Below are 18190 nucleotides of genomic sequence, written 5' to 3'. Positions count from 1 at the left end.
GCATGACAACCAAGCATTATGGTCTGACGTGCTATATGTTTAGAAAGCAGATCACCTTTAGTTCTTACTAACGGCCCTCTGACAGCTCGACGATTTATTGATGAAGTACTTCAACCGGTTTTACACCCCTACCTACAAACCATTCCAAATGCGATCTTTCAAAAGAAGGAGCTCGTACAAGCATCTGGTATAAAGACTTTGGAGATAACATCAAGATCAGCTTATTTGTCACCCATCCAGCATGTGTGGGATATGGTAAGTTGAAACCTAAATCGATTTCCACGTCCTCCAGCAAACTTAGAAGACCTGTGATATGCCATAAGAAAAATCTGGATGAGTATTCCGCAATATAAACCATTTAATTCGATCAATGTCCCCTTACGGTAAGAACAGAACAAGTGGGTCGCGGTGGAGGTGGAGGTGGAGGTCGCGGTCGATGTCAATATCCATGTAAAACAAACATATTGTAGTGAGTGGGAGAGAACAAAGCAGGTAAGTCGCGATGGAGGTTTAGCGCGATGCCATCCAGGAGGTTTACATCGATGCTTTTGAAAATAAAATAAGTTTGTTTTACATGGACTTCTACTGCGCGGCCTACAAGGATGCTTCCCTGTGATTGGTCCGTTCGAAGCCAAGGTGTCATTACCTGCGCTATCTGATTTGATACTTTTTATATAACCCCTTTTTTGTATTCATTCTATTTTTGAATTTCTAAAGTAATTAAATTCAGTAACTTTTTGAAATATGAAGAAGGAACTGATTATTTACAGCTGACCCTTCATCACTATCATCACTTGACTGACACAACATCGCAATAGCATAGTCTTTTTGTCATTCAAATGTCATTAAACTACTTCACTTGATAGTGGTTCTAGCTCGACTGACAGCGCAGGTGACCTCCTTGCTATGTGCTGTCGACATCGACCGCGACTTAATTAGTAGCATCCGCCGCGACCTACACCTCCACCTCGACCCACTTGTTCTGTTCTTACCCTTAGATTAACTAAGTGCATAGAAAATCAAGAAGGACCACACATTATTATTTTTTTGACGAAAATGACGTTGCAAATTTGTTTATACTGTTATCAAATATTAAGAATATCATAGTATACTGCCACAAATAAATGTTTAAAAAAATATTTGGTCCTAGCATTTTTTTGGCCATTAGTATATATCTTAAAAAATTAATATACCTAACAACTTCAGTCGTATTCTATCAAAAACTTTGACCAGTAGGACCAAACTATGATCAAACACTGACTTTGTTTATTTTCTGAATTTAAACATTTTTTGCGAAATGACCGTTTTCTTCTAAAGACGGATCCACATCAATAAAAAATTATGTTGTACGTTGTATTTGACACAAATTTGCTCGTGTGGGTTGAACTTTTTGTTGATATGGACTGTGCGCCGCATGGATTTATGCAAAAATTTTTTCGTGACGAACAACACACGTTATCCGTCACGCTGTCGGTTTTTCAGTCGACTTCAAAGAAATTTTTGCCGCACAGCAGTGTTAATGTGGATTATCCACTTGTCGCTAAGTGGATTCGGGGGTACAACACACAAAATAAATATTTACGTCGTAAAAATAGTTGACCCGATTTAAAGTGCCGCAAATATTTTTTGTATCTTAAAATACAACACACACACAAATTTTTATTGATGTGGATCCGGTGGTAACACCTATTTCACAAAATTTTTAGTAATATGTTTTGTTGCAGGAAAATAAATCAACAATTTTCCCTTCCGAATATAACATACAGACATACGTTATTCCAGTTGCAGCGTCTTTAGTCGGATGTCTGATTTTAGTATTTTTAACTTTTTGTATATGGAGGAAACTTAAAAAGAGGGGCGAAGAGGTAAGTTCAGTAAAAATATATCTATGCACTCTCTAGGTTTTTATTTTATTAATTTAACGAAAAGTACAATAAAAATGTTAGGTTTGTTCTAGCATCAGTTTCAAACGGTTTGAAACCATCAGCGAATAGTCGACCAGCGCGAGTAGATAGAGGATAGCACTGGTGACTGTCTTATGTTCTCTCACTGAGCAACTAATTGCTGACGGTTTCTGACTAGTTTGACTGTTTGCTAGAACAAACCTAATATTAGACTACTATACAGCATAAAGAAAATATATAACCCGACTTGAGCCGTAGCGTCACTGTCTATACAGAAAACTGACTCATCCGAGATACCTACGGTGCACGGTATTAAAAATATTAAGCTCTAAGCGGACACTTATGGTGTTATCAAGCCCTAGATTCCTAGATGACCTGTAATGCTGACCTATTTGTGTAACTTTCCTAACGGTAAAAGGTTAACTAACATTATGTCATAATTTTAAAGCAGTTTCAAATATACAGTGAGGACGTGGAATAATTTCTCGAGAATGGGCGATTCAAGAGATAAATCCCGAAACAGGTCGATTTTTATTTTTAAATTATAATATTTTGGCATACTTATACATCGTACTAGTGACGCCATCCATCTGAGCGTGATGACGTAATCGATAATTTTTTTAAACAAGAACAGGGGTCGTGTGTGTAGTGCATTTAATTAAAAGTATATTTTACTGCTGTCAGAAAACAAAAAAAAATGTTGATTTGAAAAATAAACATGCTTTTCGCTTAAATTAAATGTTCAAACTGACAAAAGGCAGGTGGGTGGCAGTTTTAATATGGAATTTAAGCGAAAAATCATATTTATTTGTCAAATAAATATTTTTTCCTATTTTCTGACAACAGTAAAATGTATTTCGAATTAAATAAATTACATACGTTCTTCTTTCTCTTTAAATTAATTTAATTAAAAAAAAATTTGGGCACCCTGTATCAATAATTATGTTAATGTTTATATTACTGAATAGAGAACTGAATTACCTTTCAAATGAGCTATTGCACGATCCCTATTATCATTTAATATAATCATCGATTCCGTCATCACGCCAAGATGGATGACGTAACTAGTATGATATACAGGGTGTCGAGAATCTCTACCGACAAACGAAGACAGGAGATTCCTCAGATAATTTTAAAACAATTTAACCCAATTCACCTAGTCCGAAAATGCTTCCTAAGGGAGCTAGAGCTCTTTAAAGATGGCGTCTTATAATTAGTTTTTTTAATACCTCCCGAACGCTTCTATTTAGAAAAACTAAAGCTGGTATACTTATTTATCTTCCAGACTTAAATCGATTCCATCAATTGTGAATTTTTGTAGTAATGGTCATAGGCGTCCGTTTTGGGTAGTGCAAGGGTTATTTTTTCGCATAACTTTTTTTTCTTTAACTTTTAAGCATTTTTAACTCTGGATTATTAAATTATGAGGTATTCTAGTACTAACAAGTACTCTTAATTTATGTCGGTAGGATAAACCGTTTTCTAGAAAAATCGATTTGAAAATTTTTCGTGTTTTGAATTTGTAAAAAATTCTCACAAGAAAACTATCTAGAATAACGAAAATTGATATGTTTATTTATCTTCCAGATATGAATCGATTTCATCAATTGCGAATTTCTAGTACCGATCATAGGCGTCCGTTTTGGGTACGCCAACGGTCATTGTTCATTGTATCACACAATTTTTTTTTGTCTTTAATTTGTAAGGCATTTTGACACTAGATTAATTAATTATGAGGTATTCTAGTACTTAAAGTTGTTCTTGTTTTAAGTCGGTAAAATACACTGTTTTATTTTGAAAATTTGTTTCAATTATTTTTTCAAATTCAAAAAACGAAAAATTTTCAAAACTATTTGTCTAGAAAACGGTGCATCTTATCGACTTACATCAAGAGTACCTTTTAGTATTGGAATACCTCACAATAATTTAATAATCCAGTATCCGAAATGCTTAAAATTTAACCCGGGAGCAGTCGCGCCTAGAAAAAGTCTAGCATTTTCTCCTTTTCCGTGATAACTTGATGAAACATTTTGCAACATAACTTTCCACTCGTAAGTGCCTCGAGGAAGATGATAGTAATGCGTGGGAATTTTTTTATTTATTTTTTTTTTTTTTTTTGTAGAAAATATGGCTTTAGAGAGAAGCAATTAGCTTAAAAATTGTTAGAAATAGATATTTTTAGCATGGCAAATAAATAAAAATATTGTAAATAGAAATGTGTTTTAAATTCGTATTTAAATTCGTATTGTGATATTTTTTCTCTACGCGCGACTACTTACGTGACAGAACTGAGCACGACTGCTCCCGAGGCAAAAAAGTTATGCGATAAAATAAGCCTACTCTACCCAAAACGGACGCCTATGACCGTTACTCGAAATAAATTCGCAACTGATGAAATCGATTTATACCTGGAAGATAAATAAGTGTACCAGTTTTCGTTTTTCTAAATAAAAGCGGTCCTGAGGTATTTTAAAAGAACTAATTACAAAGCGCCATTTTTAAAGAGCTCTAGCTCCCTTAGGAAGCATTTTCGGACTAGGTGAATTGGGTTAAATTGTCTTAAAATTAACTGAGGAATCTCCGGTCTTCGTTTCTCGTTAGAGTTTATGGCATATACCAAAACAAGAATAAAAAACCGCTCAACGCCGTAAAAATGAGTGGCGTATACAATATTCCAGCTACACAAGATCTGATATGAATATTACGTGGCGCGAAAATGAATTTTCATTTTGATACAAAACAAAAAAGTTTTATTTTAAAAGATTTTTTCATAATATTTGCTTAATTTGAAGTAAAATGCGCCACAAAAGAGTAACTTTGATACAGTTTGAATTTTGAAACTCTTTTGTGGCGCGTTTACTTCAAATTTAGCAAATATTATGGAAAAATCTTTTAAAATAACGCTAGAATTTTGTTTTGCATCAAAATGAAAATACATTTTCGCTCCACGTAATATTCATATCAGATCTTTTGTAGCTGAAATATTGTATGCGCCACTCATTTTTACCGCGTTTAGCGGTTTTTTATTCTTGTATTAGGAGTTTTTCAAAGTTATTTATAAATTAAATGTATGAAGTTGAATACAATGTTTCTCGATTACACGTTAAGCTTTATAAATGGTCGCCTTTGTCGCATTATCTCCCAAATTATTTAGTGTCCATCGAATGTACACTAGATTTTTTTCTATTCGAAATATATTGAAAAAAATATTGTCATGGTCGGAAAATATACTCGGATTGCCCGTTGCCAGATCAAATTTAGCGTCGTAACCACTACAACTACATAAACCATTTCGGGGATAATATTTAATTGGATTATACTTTTGTAGCTTAATAACTTATAAACGGCTTAACCGATTTTGATCACTAAACATGAGTTTGAAACGTATTGACAAGTAATATCTGATGCATCTAAGGTCAAGTATGATAACTAAAGCTATTACAGGAATTATTGAGCTTGAAAAACCGTTTTTCCCATAGGAAATAGATTTGATCATATTTATGAAGCCTATAACTTAAAAATTCGAATTTTCCCGGATATGAGGTATACACCGTTAGATTCGTCTAGAGTTCTTTTACAAACGCTCAGTTATTGGCGCAATTCGTAGGTTGAAATTTTGAGTAATTGTCGAAAAACCAAAATTTTCAAAGTTTGTTTTTCAGTTTTTGGGATATACTGAGCTGTGTGTATGTCTGATCCTGACGGATTAAACACAATTTGAAATCATAACTCAACACTATTGATTTGGTGTATTTACGGTTCTCCTGTCTCTTCTTCAACCGAAGATATATACCCCCAAAAATATGCCATTTTGTACTTACCAAGTCCTATAACTGGCTTATGGCTGGTCAAAATTTAAAAACTACACCGGTTCTGAACCGGCCCTGACCCCCCCTTCGAACACAGAAAAAAAAAATTCAGATCGGTTTAACTTTTCCACATATATACATATCCACATACATTTTCCCTTTTTTAAATAGAAATTGAGTCATATTTCTGAGTTCGGTAACTTTTGAATAGTATAACCGATTTTTAAAATTAGACATGAGTTGGAAAGGTAATGATCAGTAATATTAGAAGCCGCAAAGGTCGGACTTAAATTTTCGAAGTTTTTGGAAGTTTTGGGGACGAGAACGAAAAAACAGAGATTAATTAGGAAGGGCCGTAAAGTTCACACCCTTAAACCAAAATGAATGGTTGATATATGAATGGGTGAGTCTTTTCCTGAAGTTTAAGATGGGAGTTGGCCCAATTTTCAATTCAGTCAGATTTAGAAAATCGAAAATTTCGTGTATATAAATAGTGTCGCCTGTAGGGGTGTGTGTGTGTGCGCCACTGACGAGAACTGCCGTTCTCTGGTAATATTATAATTCAAAAATAAAAATCGACCCGTTTCGGAATTTATCTCCATAACCGCCCATTCTCGAGAAAATTAACTTATTCCAACTCAAACGTCCTCACTGTATAAGTTAATAATTTACAGGACTGTGGTCCTGAAGATTCCTAAAGCACTTTACGTTTGATAAGATCATAACATGTCTCCAAGCTTTCTAATGAAACTTCATGTTTTAGATATGATACCTGAGAGGATAGGAGAGAATATTCAATTTTGTTGTAATTTTATATTTATATGTATAATAATATGATTATATTTTTAGATTCATTTTTTTCATTTTCATTCACGTTTTGTTTATTGTTCATAAACAAATAATTGGGAAAACAGTTATAATAGAACGGATTAAATAGCTAAATTAACCATTTTATATATTATTTTTACTATCCTTAGTTGTATCAACCATTTTACAGGCATCTCCCATTAGTCTGAAGCACAGCTTTTTAGTACCAGAGAGATACGCTCCAAATCCTCAATATTCAGCATGCTCAGCGACAGGAGTGCCAATACTGAAAAAGGAAACGCTGTCATTTCTTAAAGAAGTGGGAGAAGGATGCTTTGGAAAAGTGTTTAAAGGTAAGATTTACTCCTTTTTTGAGACTATTTTCAATTAATTATAAAAGGTAAAATATATTTAAAAAAATCAATGATACAACATTCTAAAGATATACTCAAAATTATAAAATATCTAATATTTATTTTAAAATAAATTATACGAAAAATACAGCTAAAAACTGGGCAAGTCATCATTCTATCCAAAAAGGATGAAGGCCGGGACACACATATTAGACAAGACTTGTTCTGTTTTTAGGTGGATGTGAGAGGTGGCATTCAGATTTTTGCGAATTAAGTTAGGTGATAACTTCGTTAATAGTAATTGATTTATGCTCCTTCTCAAATATGCCCGGAACATTAATAAAAAAATAAAATATTTAAATATTTCAAAAAATTTCGTTTTTTTTTTCTACTTTTTTGCTTATAACTTAAAAACTATTCAGTTTCGAACAAAGTCCTATAGAAATAAAACAAAGACAATTAAATTTTCTATCAGATGCGATTGGTTAAAAATGTCTTAATTTACCACCGTTGCTTCAAAATAGCAATAAATATGAAATAAGGGGGCAAAACAAGCCTGTCTTATTCAATGATTTTCCATCACTTAGGTTACACTTGGAACCTTCCTAATTCGCTTAGAAAATTCTTGTAATGTGCTAAAACCGTACACCAAATTTCATTAAAATTGACCTACTAGATTTTGCATAATAATTTTGCAATTTAAACTTTTTTTAAAAAAATTAAAATTTTTTAAAATCTTGCACAACAAAAACTAGAACATACAAAGATTTGTCAATTTTTTACATATAAAGAAGTACTCCACCTATCTAATGCACTTTACAGAATTGAAGTCGGATTATTTGAGCAGCCTCAGCAATGTTTTCAAATCATAAACAATTTTTTGGCTTATAAACAAATTAGTGCTGTGGCCAGGAGGGGGTGCTACGAGCTCCTTTATTTAGATGGACTTACCCAAGTTTTTTATGTATTTTAACCCGTAGAATACGAATTTTTTTGGGTAACAGTTGATCCGGATGTCCATAAGATTGTTATAAACAAAAAACTTGAGGAATTACATAATATCGATTTTTCGCAAAATAAAACATTTTTTTGTATTTCCTGGGTAATTCTAAGCAAAAAATGTCCTTACAAGTTTTTTCGTAGGATGCATAGTTTTCGAGATAAACGCGGTGGAACTTTCAAAAAATCGAGAATTTGCAATTTTTGAACGAGAATAACTTTTGATTAAAAAATAAAATAGCAATTATGCTGACAGCATTTGAAAGTTTAAGTCAAACTATACCGGTTTTAATTATTTGCATTGCTAAAAATTAATTTTTTTATTATTAAATAAAGCTATTTGTTTATAAGCCAAAAAATTGTTTATAAATTTAAAACATTGCTGGGGCCCCTTAAATAATCCGATTTTAATTCTGTAAAGTGTATTAGATAGTTAGAGCACCTCTTTATATGTAAAAAAATTAGCCAACTTCTAAATGGTCTACTTTTTGTTCAGAAAGATTTTAAAAAATTTGAACTTTTTTAAAAACATTTAGATTGCAAATTTATTATGCAAAATTTATTAGGTCGATTTTAATGAAATTTGGTACACGATTTAAGTATGTTACAAATAATTTCATAAGCGGATTACTAAGGTTCTAAGTGCCACCAAAGTGGTTAAAACATATTGAATAACAACAGACTTATTTTGCCCCTTATTTTGTATTTACTGCTATATTGCAGAAAACGTAATACCTTAAGACATTTTTTACCAGTCGTATATCATACAAAATTCAATTATCTTTATTTTATTTCTATACGACTTTGTTCCAAAACGAATCGTTTTAAAGTTATAAGCAAATAAAGCAGAAAAAATCGATGTTTTTCGAAATTTTTAAATATTTTAATTTTTTTATTAATGTTCCGGGCATATTTGAGAAGGAGCATAAGTCAATTATTATTACTGAAGGTGTCACCTAACTTTATCTGCAAAAATCCGAATGCCACCTCTCACATCCAAAAATAGACGTTTTTTCGCAGATCCTTACTGGTCTATATCCGCACCGAGCTCGAGCCGTCACACGGCAGAGTGTGGCCGTGCTACGACGAGAAAGAAAAAGTACAGGTAAACAGGGTTGACAAAAAACCTCAAGGTCACTTTCACCCCATAAACGAACGTCTGTCATCTCTTCTCCTCACAGTTGCAGACAAATTGGTTTTACTGTAAGGTAGTTTATCTGTGGGGACACATAGCACCGCACCGCGTCAGCACCGTTACCATAGCCATGCTCGGTCACCGCATCCATGTTGCTGTCTTTGCTCTCTGCGGGCGCGGTGTATTGTATTCAAAATTGCCTATTTAATCTTAACTCCGCTCTCTTAAGAGGAAACAGTAGCAATCAACAGGTAACGAAAACACATTCCAAGATTGCGGCTGTAATTTTGAATATTATTTCGAGATATTTGGCACACGTATTCGTAATATAATAAAGAATGGCGGTACAGAGCCCAATTTGAAAAATATATTAATATGTGGAAATTACTCTGTAATTAAATACAATATTAAAAAAACGAGCCTGTACCGCCATTAAGAAGAACAAAAAAATATACTTTCTTCAAATAAACTTTTTTATCCGATGCCTAGATTTTGTGTCATTTTGGAACTACTAAAATTTTTTATTTCATTAGTAGTTCCAAAATGACACAAAATCTAGGCATCGGATAAAAAAGTTTATTTGAAGAAAGTATATGTTTTTGTTCTTCTTAATGGCGGTACAGGCTCGTTTTTTTAATATTGTATTTAATTACAGAGTAATTTCCACATATTAATATATTTTTCAAATTGGGCTCTGTACCGCCATTCTTTATTATATTACGAATACGTGTGCCAAATATCTCGAAAAAATATTCAAAATTACAGCCGCAATCTTGGAACGCGTTTTGGCTACCTGTTGATCGCTACTGTATCACCTTAATAGTATAATTTTAGATCATGTTAATACGTTAACAAAAAACGAAACTGCCAACAATTCTACTGAAATGTAAATACCACAAAGTTCTCTAATTGGCTTTTTTGTCGATAACTCCGTATTAACCTTATTAAAATGATATCAAAAATTAAACAAAAAAAAAGAGAAAACAACATGCGGTATTTCCACGCGTTCACCCATACAAGTACTAACCGCTGCTTGACTTCGGTGATCGGACGAGATAACTTTATTAAGCCGGACTCAAACGACTTGTGCACTTGCCGAGTAACTTGCGTATACTTGCCATGTTGTGTGAGTGGGTTACTCATACGTACAATTATTTGTCACTCGTTGGTTGATGACCCCCCGAGTCAACGGGATCACGATGATTCATATACTCCCCAAACATACTTGTCTATACTTACAGAGGCGCTCAATCGAAATGTGTAAAAATAATTGGCATTCATTTAGACCAGTGCATTTAGCACTAAAAACATCGGAATAAATCTATTTTTAAATACACCACCTAGAGACTTGCAAGTTTTTGCATTGTGTTCAGGATGATGTCAGAAAAAAAGACTACAATAGAAAAATGGGTGGAAATGCATCATTATTAATATTTACATTTTAACCCTTAAGTACTAACATCCTAAATCAGTGAAGTAAACACTAATTAACCGCCTGACAGACGGGTTTAACACTTTAATTTTTATTTTTTATTTGTTAAATATTTTAATGCAAAAAAATATTTCGATGGCTTACTGAAAGCGTTTGATCTAGTTTTTCTGTATTTATAAAATAAAAAACATTATAACAAGAATGGAAGGATTGTTTGTGTGACTTTTTATTCTTGAAAAAAAGTGTGACAAAAATAAAACAAATTAAAGAATATCTTTACTTTAAGTCTTAATATCTTTCGAATAACAACCTGCCGCAAATTGCCGAATTCAATACTACTAAATAACAACCCAACCTAAAAAACCATAAACGAGTGACCTTCAAAATTTTCTGGGAAGAGAAATATCCCACTTTCAATAAGCGATGCCGTCTGAGAGACGGTGTGTTAGTACTTAAGGGGTAAAGTCCATAGAATGCATCCAAAAGTGCATAAACATGTCAGTTTTTACTCGGGGTTTCTAGGGTCGTTGAACGCCTACGCAATAAGAACCTACCCCCGAAGCAGCTGGTGTCTAGGGTCACAGCTAAGGCACGTCATCTGGAGGTTTGAGGGCTATCGGCACTAAATTGATGCAATTGATGCAGTTTAGACCCACCGCGATCAAAACCCTCGAATGGGGTGATAAAGGAATAAATGTGGACGGAAAGATGCTACACCACCTAAGCTACGCAGACGATTTGGGACAAATAAAGAAAATGTTGGAAGAACTTGGTACGGCATGTCATAAAATAGGCTTAAAAATGAATATAACAAAAACAAAATATATGACGAACTTAGTACCAAGTAAACACCTTGAAATACAAAATGAACAAATAGAACTGGTAGACAAATATGTATATCTGGGTCACGAAATTAAGATAGGTAAGGACAATCAAACAACAGAAGTATCCAGAAGAATAATACAAGGATGGGCAGCATACGGTGCTCTTAGGGACATTTTTAAGAGTGACATTCCAACTAACATGAAGAAAAAAGTTTTCGACCAATGCGTGCTACCGGTGATGACCTATGGTGCAGAAACATTATCGCTCACAAAGAAAAACGCACAAAAACTAAGAGTAGCGCAGAGAAGAATGGAGCGGTCAATGATAGTGGCCACTCTGCGAGACAGGATTAGAAACGAAGATCTACGAGCTAAGACCAAAGTCATATACGTCATTGAAAGAAGCTGTAACTTAAAATGGAAATGGGCTGGACACGTTGCCAGAATGAAGGACGGAAGATGGACTCGCAAACTAGTTGAATGGAGACCAAGAGCCGATAAACGTAGCAGAGGAAGACCACCAATACGATGGCAAGACGACTTACGAAAGACAACAAAAAACTGGATACAAAAAGCACAAGATAGAACACTTTGGAGACAAACAGGGGAGGCCTATATCCAGCAGTGAATTGAGAGAGGCTGATGATGAGACCCACCGCATACATACAACTTTTAGTCGAACAGCTATTTAGTTGTGTATCATAACTCTATAGGAATATCTTTTGAAGTGCGCATAGTGTCAACTCGATAGTCGCTCGACAAAAAAATCAGAAGACCTGCTCGATCGCCTTTTGACTGAAAAGTCGCACAACTATCGATAAGCAGGTCAATTCCCATGGAGTTAGATGGTTCATTTGTTTAATAAAATTTAACACCTACTTTTGGAGTAGAACTTTTGGATAAGCTGTTTATTATACATTTCTTAACCAAACTATAAAAAGTTATACAATAATACGGAATTAAATGAAATAGAAACACCTCGATTGGCCAAGCAAACTGTTAATTGAAAAAGAATGGCAAATACAAATGCAACATTTCAACAATCATTGTTAAATATCTTAAAGGAAGGTGTAGATGAGGACAAAATTTTTGTCAATAGTTCATTCATCACAGTTTTCACAGACAACGAAAAACTTGATGCAAAAATTTAAATTTTACAAGTATTTCAACAATACAAAATAGAAGAGTTAAGAATTTTACAGCTACTGACTAACTACTTAAAGACACAACCTTCCAAATATTCGCACAATCAATTATCCTACGTGTCGCGTCCATCTCAAGTATCAACAAAAATTCCACAACCAATCATCAGTTATCAACGAATTAACTCCGGCAAGTTGACACACTGAAATCTCCAATAGAATGTATGAGCACCCAACACAACTAAAAAGTTAGTCGAGAACAAATCGCCATACCCTCCATGATTCGACTAAATACTTGAGCCTATCAGAATCAAAACCTGCTAAATCCAAATTTCTCGTTTTGCTAAATCCAAACTAAAAGTACAAATTTCTGAAGATGTAAGGGGCATGCACAAAAATGACAAATTAGTGTGACATTTTACGATATATATATTGATGCCTCTTTGATTGGGAAATGCCGGGTACTTTTGGAAAATTTACATTTTTAATGTTTTTTTAGCCTCCTGACAAAATTTCAAAACATGGATCTAACCGGTTTTGATTCTATAGGCCTCAGTTGTTTGACTAAAAAGTTGTATGTATGCAGGGGCCCTTACTTGGAGGTTTGTGGAGTCGCTGAACACGAATACGCCATCAGACTCATCATCATCATCAGATTACTCGGAGGTTTTTGCAGCGACCCCAAAAATTCCCAAGAAATTTGTTTGCACCAATTTAGTGCCGAAAGCCCTCGAAACTCCAGATGCGTTAGTAGTGAACCTGGACACGAGGTGCTCCCGTGGGCATCTAAACATTCCGTATATATGTATTTGGCACCTAGGAGTTTTATACTGGTTCCTTGCGGCACGCGGTCATATTGCAACCAATACGCGGCGAGGTGCCAAACGCATATACGGAATGTTATTTGGTGCGAAATTCATATACGGAATGTTAAATATTCGTAGACCTAAAAAAGATAACTTTTTATTAGTCAGTTAAAATGAGATTGATTCTAAAATATTTTGTTAATGTATTATTAAATAAAAATAAAACAAATATAGCATATGGAATGTTATTTAATAATTGTTTTATTTTCTTTAATATATGTACATTACCAAAAATTTTTTAAATCAGTCTTCTTTAACCGACTTAATAAAAAGTCGTCTTTTTTAGTCAACGAATATTTAACATTCCGCATATGAATTTCGCACCAAATAATATTCCAAATACTATAATTGTTTTATTTTTATTTAATATAACATTAACAAGTATTTTAAAATCAATCTCCTTTTAACTGACTAATAAAAAGTTATCTTTTTCCGTCTACGAATATTTAACATTCCGTATATGAATTTCGCACCGAATAACATTCCGTATATGCGTTTGGCACCTCGCCGCCTATTGGTTGAAATATGACCGTGTGCTGCAAAGAACCAATAGAAAACAATAGGTGCCAAATACATATACGGAATGTTTAGATGCCTCCCGTGGTCGGTTCTGACGGCGTACATAATCCGTCGGGCGGCGACAAAATCTGTAAGTTTGCATGGACTTTCGGCCCTCGGCATCATAACGTCATCTTTCATTCTGCGTTTAACTTTTTCAAAAATACTTCATAGTTTTCTCAGGATTCGAAAAGAATGAATGCATTTAAATAGCAACGAACCAAGATTTTGCGCCTAACCCCTTAATATACATTACGTACATTAATACGTACTAACTTTTGCCCATAAAATATATTTTGGCCAAATTTTCAATGCCGCCTGATTTATTCTTGTTTTCTATAATTAAAAAATCTGTTTGTGTTTTCAGCAAAATACAATTAACAAATCAAAAGCTTCACAAAATATTTTTTTTAGTATTTTTCGAAATAAATAGAGTAATAATTGGCCGATAGGCGTATTGATTATAAAACAGTTTTTAAACTTAATTTAAAATAATTTCACAATTACTCATTTGTCGTAAGCGTTGCGAAAAAAAATGTTATGGTAAAAATTGTACCGTATCCTAAAAAAATCGTAAAATAGATGAAAGGGAAAAAATCAATTTGTTGTTCCTGGCAGAGACGGATTTAGTCCAGGCTTTATCGTCGCCCCCGTTAGGTAAATTATTCCGATTCGATTTTTTTTGCACAAACTTACTCAAAAAGAGGTTCTTATAACAAATCCACAGGGTTCCGGACGGTACCATTGTTAAAAATTCTTTAAATATATTTTTTAACAAATTCACAAAAACTATTTTTTCACTCCGGACAATTTTTTTTCGATCACTTTTTTTCGATCATTCGAAGCAAAAAAGGTCTCTTGTGTTTTTCTCTAAGATTTATTTTTGGCGAGTTATACGCGATGTAAAATTTGAAAAATGCGAAAGGACCATTTTCAATACTTAATAACTCGGTTAAAAATTATTATTATGTAAGTCAGACAGTGACCCATTCAAAGTTTAAAGCCTCCTACAAGATCCTGAAGAAATTTTTGTCAATATTTTATTACTAACCTGCTATTTTTAATTAATAACAATGTCCGCTAAGAGCGTATTCAGGCGGTAAATGGGAGTGCGAGTGCGATTCACCACTGGATGGCCACCTAATACGTGCTTAGCGCTCATTATTAATAATTAAAAATAACAGGTTAGTAATAAAATAATGACAAAAATTACTTCAGGATTTTTGAGGGGGTGGGGGCTTTAAACATTGATTTGGTTATTCCCTGACTTTCATAATTATAATTTTTAACCGAGTTATTAAGCCTTAAAAATGGCTATATTAGCGTTTTTCAAATTTTAAATCGCATATAACTCGACAACAATCAATTTTAGAGAAAAATCGCACGAGACGTTTTTGTTCAGAATAACCCAGATGATCTAAAAAATTTGTTCCAAGTGAAAAAATTATTTTTGTGAATTTGTTTAAAAAAATTGTTTAAACAATTTTTAGACCACGGTACCGCCTGGCACGCTGTGGATTTGTTATAAGAACCTCTTTTTGAGAAAATTTGTGCAAAAAACCGGATCAGAATAATTTACCTAACGGGGGCAACGATACAGCCCGCACTAACTATAGTCCTTCAGTCTATCATTAAAGAATTATTACCTCCCTCATTGGACTTTTTTTATTCAGTTTTCATGTCGAGTCGGACAACTTTTCTATTTCGATAAATTTTCGGAAAGGAGGCGTTTCGTAAATATAGAAGTTTCTGAATTTTGATGCGTCCGACAACTGGGTACTCATAAAAATTTTCGGACATTACCAGTAAATTGTAAGTATTTTCATCAAACTATCCTGCAAAAAAATCATCATTTATGACTCCATAGTACGCCCCCATAAGAAAGGCGCACGCATCATAAAGAGTCATAAAATTTATATCCTCACAGATGATATTTGCAGAATTGTTTAATAAAAATATTAACAATTAACTGGTAATATTGTCCGACAAGTTTTTAAGGGTACCTACTCCAGTTATTGGACGCACCACAGATTGGAATCCTCTATATTTACGAAACGCCCCCTCCCGAAACTTTTTCGAAATGGAAAAGATGTCCAACTCGACATCAATAACTGAATTCAAAAAGTCTCATTGAGGGAGGTAATATTTTAATGGGGGGCCAAAGGACTGTTACCATCTTAGTGCAGTCAGTAAGGGTATTTAGCTCCAAGTTCCATCCCACTTCATCAATTTGATATTTTTACTGTAAGTAGATAACAGCCTAACAAAGTCTACTTTATATCCTATAGCGGTTTTATCTTGGGAGTGGTTCCCACCCCTTCTCGGGGATGGAAAAATTTTTGGTCAAAATAACCACGGGAGTGGATAGAGAATAATAATTCTAAGCAAAACCTGTTATATATTTTTTTTTTCGAAAATTCGATACTTTTTGAATTGTTCGTTGTTGAAAATTTGCCAAAATTTTCATTAACAAATGACATATTTTCGGACGGATTTTTGTGAACACCTTAACTTTTTGTGGACATCTAACGAAAAAAACTATACAGTGATGAGCGTGCTAACAACCGGCAAAATAGCACAAAAGATGGAAAACGTATTAAGTAAGTTACAACTTCGCAACTCGACATTAGACAATTTTTTTCCAAAAGTCAGACAAAGTTTTTCTACCATTAAAAAACTGCGTAAGAAGTAGAAGTTTTATAAATCTTACATGTGATCCCTCTCTCTTCATAGCGGTATTTTGAAATTATTGACTATCGCTCTAAAGATGGCTTTATAAGCCGAACGCGCTCAGCTAGGATTTATATGTTTTACACACTTCAAAAGTACTCTTCTCAATGTATTTCAGAAGGTTTTTATTGACGGATTCCTTTCCTGGCTCAAATCGTCCTCCTCTATCCGGGCTTGGGACCGACACTGTCAATCGACCCAGCAGCTGCCAGAGACATTTTTATAACCTTTTTTTAAAAGGTTATAAAAATGTTTAAAGATAAATAGGGTCATTCAAACTACCTAATTTATTTTATTAAAAATAAGCCTTAGAGGTTTGGATGGAATTGTAATCATTTTCAAAATGTCCACAATTTCTGATTCGTTAATAATAATAAATTCAAACTTTTGGACTATCTTAGAAATAGTCATTTTTAACTGCGATTTTCCTGCGTATGCAAGATCTAGATCCAATACCGAATGGTAAACTAGCTTGTAGAGATAAATCACTTCCTTTATCTCTGCTCTACCGTTCAGGAAGGAAGAGCTCTGGGTTTTTAAAATACTTTTTATCCAGCCTACTTGTATGAATCGACATAACCATAAAGCTGGCTACACATACACGATTCGCGATTCGTGATTCGTCGTAATTCGATATCAGCTCGCTACACACTATGCGCTGTTCGTCCAGTTTGTTGTAGTTCATAGTAATTTAGTAAATATGTATTTGTTATTAATCGGTAACTATAAAAATAATAATTTAAACATCATGATTTTTAATCAAATTACATTTTTTATTTAAACAAAATTATGATTTTTGTATTGATATTATGATGACGTACGCAGGATTCTTTTTCGGAATGGGCTGTTATTTTCTTATTCTTTATGTACCATGTCCTTTCAGAAAGTTGGTTACCATCATATATGTATCTTAATTTTATTTATTGCCGCCTTAAATTAGCCATAAAGTTCTTCTTCGTCCTGGACTGCGTTTTCCTGCTATTTTCACTTGAATCATAATACTATAAATAACAAGATAATATATTGCGCATCTCGAAAAGAAGGGAGTCGTGACCTAACTGGAGACCCAAGTTCGTAATGGTTCGTAATGACCGAATGATTTCCGATTAGTTTGAAGTGCTCGCGGTTGTATAGTCCAGACTGTATGGTCGCCCTCGTTAGGTAAATTATTAAAACTAGTAAATTATAAAATTAGGTAAACTTACTAAAAATGAGTTCCTTATAACAAATCCGCAGAGTGCCAGGAGGTGCCGCGGTCAGGAAATTGTTTAAACAATTTTTTTAAACAAATTCAAAACATTAATTTTTGTCGATTCGTTCAATTTTCTTAGATTTTTTGGATCATTATAATAGACCTGGATCCCGCGTATAAAAAAAAGTTGATTAACAGCAAGCTGAAAATCTGTTAATAGCTTAACGGTGTCTAGTCGGACAGACTTTGATGTACTGGAACACTGGAACAGGGGAAGTTTTAATTGTGGAACAGTTTAAAAATTTGGAACGTCAGATTACGAAAACGTCCCATGTATTTTGTCGGACAGAACATACAATTGATTTGTTCCCTTTCATTAAACTCTCATGCATAGATCAGACTGCTATTACTAACCAACATTATTTCTGTCATTTGACAT

General features: G+C 33.7%; 1 protein-coding gene across 1 annotated transcript in view; it reads left to right on the top strand.

The window, feature by feature from the left end:
- The window catches only part of LOC114339427 (tyrosine-protein kinase transmembrane receptor Ror-like), a 294108-nt gene that overhangs the window by 102561 nt on the left and 173357 nt on the right, over positions 1-18190 (top strand). Inside the window, exons 4-5 of the mRNA XM_050647610.1 lie at positions 1725-1865; positions 6711-6873. Coding sequence (XP_050503567.1) covers positions 1725-1865; positions 6711-6873 — 304 coding nt within the window. The remainder of the gene's footprint in view (positions 1-1724; positions 1866-6710; positions 6874-18190) is intronic.

The sequence above is a fragment of the Diabrotica virgifera genome, chromosome 3 (genome assembly GCF_917563875.1).
Source record: "Diabrotica virgifera virgifera chromosome 3, PGI_DIABVI_V3a".
NCBI lineage: Eukaryota > Metazoa > Arthropoda > Insecta > Coleoptera > Chrysomelidae > Diabrotica > Diabrotica virgifera.
The sequence above is the reverse complement of the archived record's forward strand: the minus strand, read 5'-3'. Positions and strand labels throughout refer to the sequence as shown.